General features: G+C 39.1%; 1 protein-coding gene across 1 annotated transcript; it reads right to left on the minus strand.

Annotated features, from left to right (window-relative positions):
* Positions 1-1,202: 1,202 nt before the first annotated feature.
* LOC128695579 (WD repeat-containing protein 36) lies at positions 1,203-4,337 on the minus strand. The gene has a single exon (XM_053786271.2). The coding sequence runs from the start codon at positions 4,081-4,083 to the stop codon at positions 1,381-1,383; it is 2,703 nt and encodes a 900-aa protein (XP_053642246.2). The 5' UTR covers positions 4,084-4,337; the 3' UTR covers positions 1,203-1,380.
* Between the last annotated feature and the right edge of the window lie 424 nt (positions 4,338-4,761).

The raw sequence follows: 4,761 nt of genomic DNA on the forward strand, positions 1-4,761 counted from the left end.
TCATATAATGTCTAAGGGAATGAAATGCATCCAGATTCGATATGGTGAAGTGTTAAACCCATAGAGTTATACAGCACTTGGGGGGAAAAGATGGGAGGCAGTCAGGTTTAATCCAAGGGACAGAGCCAATTTTTTGGATCAAGAGTGCCTTGTTGGCATCATGGAAACTCCCTTGAGGGTTTTATAAGTAGGAGGATAATAAAATGAGCCTGGAAGCAAAATTTTGCAATGTCCCACAGACATTTACAATTCACTGGGTGCTTTTTCAGTACTGTACAAACTTAGCCTCAGATTCTTAGATATGTATATATGTAGTAATAATAACACTCAGTCTTTGAGAGAGCGGACAACACTGGGTCTCATTAGTGACCAACAAACTTCTGCATCAAACTACAATTGGGCTTTTAGCTGTCCTCCCTCCATTGCTGCTGGTTATGGGAAAGTGCTAGCACACTACATGCTTAGACTCACAAAACCCAAGGTGTCCTCTTCAAGGAGATTTCCTTACTGTGGTGAAGAAGCTGATCTAAGGAATTGGACCTTTCAGTCTTCTTCCTTAGACCAAACCTAACTGTCCCCCACTCCTCCCTTTCCCATCTCTCCCCTCTCCTTCCTTACCTATGGTCAGCCTTTGGGGATCTCCCTGTTAATTATAGCTCATAGGTTGAATTATTATTATTATTATAATCAAGGGGGAAGCGCTAAACCCGGAGGATTATACAGCGCCTGGGGGGGGGGGGGGATGTGGAAGGCATTCAGGCTTAATTCGGGGAACTGGAGCACAGATCTAATTCCCTAAATCAAGAGCCCCTCACCAACATCAAGGAACCTTCCTTGAGGGGTCATAGGTTGAAGAAATTGTTTCGCTGCCCATCCCATTCCATTGGTCCTCGGTGGTGGTGTTGCTGATCCATCCTCTGGAGTTCCAGAGGGCAGCTTGTGACAGCTCCATGTTTGATGCAGACTCTCTCTTTGACTTTTTGTCAGCAATAGCTTTATTATACGAACTTTGATTATATTTTCCATTTAGCACTCCTCACTACCCTTACTGACTCTGCCTCTTGCATACTCCTAACCCAAGCTGGTCTGACCTTCACATATTTCATCTTAAGGGTCATGCACCTTCAATAACATCACCTTTCCCTCTCTAACTTTTTTTTTTTTACTCTCATAAAATGTTGTATGAGGAAATAATATACAAATTTTGACCGAATTATTTTAATTAATCTGCACATTTTAACTTCATCACTGAATTACAGTATAATTTTTTATTTTCAAATTACAAAGTTTTAAAATTAATCAAGGCAGCTTGAATGAAATACAGTAATGAACAGGGCATATTCTATACACTTATAGTTTTGTTTGGCTCAATTTGCAGTTTTAGTAGTTAATCAAAGCAGCATTTTTGAAATATGAAACAAGACACAGAGTTTGGTTCATTGTGTCACATATATTATGCCATGATTTCCCTTGAACAACTGCTAATTCATCACATATTTCATGCACTTTTTTACTTCTCATAACAAAATCTCCATGTAGCTTAAGAAATAATCCTAGATAACCTTGAACAGCTTCAAAATAATGCTGCTTATCTAGAGCACACTTGATCATTTCTAAGAATTTTACCAAAACTTCCTCAGATCCACCAGCATCAGGATCCAAGCCTCGAATTTCAACTTCAACCCCTGAAGGGCCCATCTCCAACAACATTTTCAGTGCATCTTCTAGATCTCCATCCTTCAACTTTTTCCCAAAGGTAGTTAATACTTCAAATGTAAATAAAGACTTTACTTTAGATTTCTCTTCATTTGTTTCCTGTTCTGAAGCAGCAAATTTAAATTCTAAACCTGGAACAGTAGGCAAAAAGAATGGTGCTGATTTTGGCACCTTTGGAGGTTCCACTGGTTTGTTCCTTTTTTTGATAACATCTAGATTTAGCAAATTTAGCCACCTTGACGTTGGTAACAAAGCTAATGTAACTAATTCTTCAGAAATTTGCTGAGGAGACTTGTATTCATCATAATTACTGTCAACATCATCATCAGGTTTTACCTCAGCAGTCTCATCACCCTCTTTTGGTACTAACTGTGTCACATCTGCAGCTGTTGAAGGCAAGGAGATGGTTGCTGCTTGGAAATTCTCAGGCAAAGGCCGAAGAGACAGATGGTGAAAGCATGCCTGATTAGACCAAAGATAGACACCGAGATGATCTACATGAGTGGTTGCTACAAAGTCACCAATAGGAGACATTGTTAATGAAGTAGTTGGAATGGGCACCATAAAAGAGTCCACGCAAGAACCAGAAGGAATGTCCCAAGTCCTAATTGTTTTGTCAAGAGATGAGCTGATAAGCCATTTTGAATCTGAACTGAATGATATGTCTGTCACTTGATTACGATGTCCATAAAATTTTCTTACAAGGCTCTTTGTATCTATGTCAACAATATGAATACTCCAATCTTCAAGGGCAATGCCTAATAGTCCAGAATCCCTCTGAAGTGACATTTTTGATACACTTTCATTCATTTTCAGTTTCTTGATACCATGACAGTTTTTCATTCTCCACCACTTCAGCTCACCATCTTGCCCTCCTGACACTACATACTGATTTAATCCATCTGTTACAACATCCCTCACACCACCATCATGAGCAACTGGATTACCAAATGTCCCTCGATGAATTCCAGACTGGATATTATATTTGTCCATATGACCAGAATCATATCCTATTACAACAAAGTTTCCACAGATTGTTAGGTCTACACATGTTGCAACAGAGCCACAAAGTTCTCTACCTTTAAACCGCTCATGAACCAATGTATGCTGCCCCATTTTTTGTGATCCTATTGACCAAGTTGTCACTACAGTTTTGCCTCGATGGACTGCAGCAACATTATCCCAAGCTTTTTCCTGTGCAGTCTCTGAGGCTAAACAAGTAATTGCTGGCATTTTCTTAGTATCTATGACACTCGTTTTCTTTTTAGAAGCTTTTCTGTTATATGAAGCTTGTCCTAAACTCTTATTCAAAATGTCAGTCACTGTGGAGAAAACCCTCATAACAGAATCTTCACCAGCAGTAAGGATAGAATTTCCTAAGCTTCCATGGAATCTTGCTATCAGAGGAGGAGCTGAATGGCCATCTCGAATCTTCAGTAACCTGGCTCCTCCATCTGGAAGATCAAATATCCACATCTTGAGAGAGTTGTCAGGTGATGACGTAACCATCAAAGGCTCATTTGGTAAGCAATTAATCCCAGACACTGGACCAGAATGTGCATCACGCAACTGTGTGACTAGACGTCTCTCTTTTAAATCCCATAATGCAATATGTCCTATTTCACTGCCGGTCACCATCACTGGAAACCCATCTGTTCGAAAACTTATTCCTGTTACTGTACCCCAATCTTGCTTGAAGTCCACCACAGTCTCGTCAAACTTCAGGTTATGAAGGATAATCCTTCCATTTGCTAGGCCCACTGCGATCACATCAGGTGCTGGAGCTTGTTCTAAAACGAGTACACTCGAGTCCCAACCACTGAAAGAATAAAGCAATTTACAAGTTTTGAGGTTCCATAGCTGCATCTTTCCCTGCTTGCTGCCTACTAAGATCTTGTTGAGATAGGTTGCTGGATGTGCTATGGCCGTTATCTCAAAACATTTCCTTTGAAACTCCATCTCCATGTACAATGATTCAGCTTTGATGTCCCAAACACGTAGGTAATTCCGTTTATCCACAGCAATCAGGTGTGGTCCAAATGGCAGAATAAGATGAACTTTTGTTTGGTTGTTCCCACCATATGTATGCTTGAGCTCTGTACCACGTCGCCAGGCATATATAATGTCTCTGCTTGATGTGTAGATATGATAAGCATCAGCAGCCATACAGATGATTGAGTCTTCATGTGGGTTACCCACACAAAGTAGTCCCAACTTGGCTGCACCATAAGTATGGAAGGAGTTGCCCACAACAGTTACGATGAGATTTTCCTTTCTCCGTTGAATGTAGCGTACAACAAGTGGGATGTGTGTGCTTACCAAACCTAAAGCTCGGTAAGGAGCAAATATTCGACTTCCTTCATTCATTTTCTTAGCCTTAAGCGACGACTTCTTCCTCAGGATAAGTGGAAACTCCTCCCGATGACTGCAAGACTTGCAATATATCACACTTGTTGTGTTACTCAGAGATACATAAAATTTACTTCAGAGATGTCGATACAGATTAGATTGACCAGGCCAACAACTAGGACTTCAGGTAGCCGCTAAACCCGTGTGGATTATTCAGATGTCGATACAGAGCAGTCTGGGCATGTGCACTTGTTTACAAGTGAGAGCAAAGAGGATACGGAGGTAGACCAACTTTTTATTAGTTTCTATTAAATAATTGATTTCATAGACTATTAAAACTTAAATATTTTTTTAATCTCTACATATTAAAGATCTGCATCAAATAATGAAAATTTAAAACATGTCAACGATCTCTCTAACATCTTAAAAATTAATGTATGTCATTCATCACAGATCTTAAAAGCATTAAGACATTTAAAAAAAAAGTTTAAGTTATTATATTGTTAAATCGAGACTGTTAAAACATTAAAGTCTTCTACTGTTGAGTGATTAACTTGCCTAATAAAATCCTCTTAATTACTACGACCATCCATAATTTACTGACTCAATATTTTAAAAATCGCACAAGAGTGAATAAAGATCTGCATATTATTATAAAATTAATACATTTTAGCCGCCTTTTTTTAATAAATGTTA

This window comes from Cherax quadricarinatus, chromosome 42 (genome assembly GCF_038502225.1).
Source record: "Cherax quadricarinatus isolate ZL_2023a chromosome 42, ASM3850222v1, whole genome shotgun sequence".
Taxonomy (NCBI): domain Eukaryota; kingdom Metazoa; phylum Arthropoda; class Malacostraca; order Decapoda; family Parastacidae; genus Cherax; species Cherax quadricarinatus.

Excerpts from the sequence above, each read along its gene's own strand:
- LOC128695579 (XM_053786271.2), bottom strand. The coding sequence starts at position 4,083 with ATGAATGAAGGAAGTCGAATATTTGCTCCTTACCGAGCTTTAGGTTTG.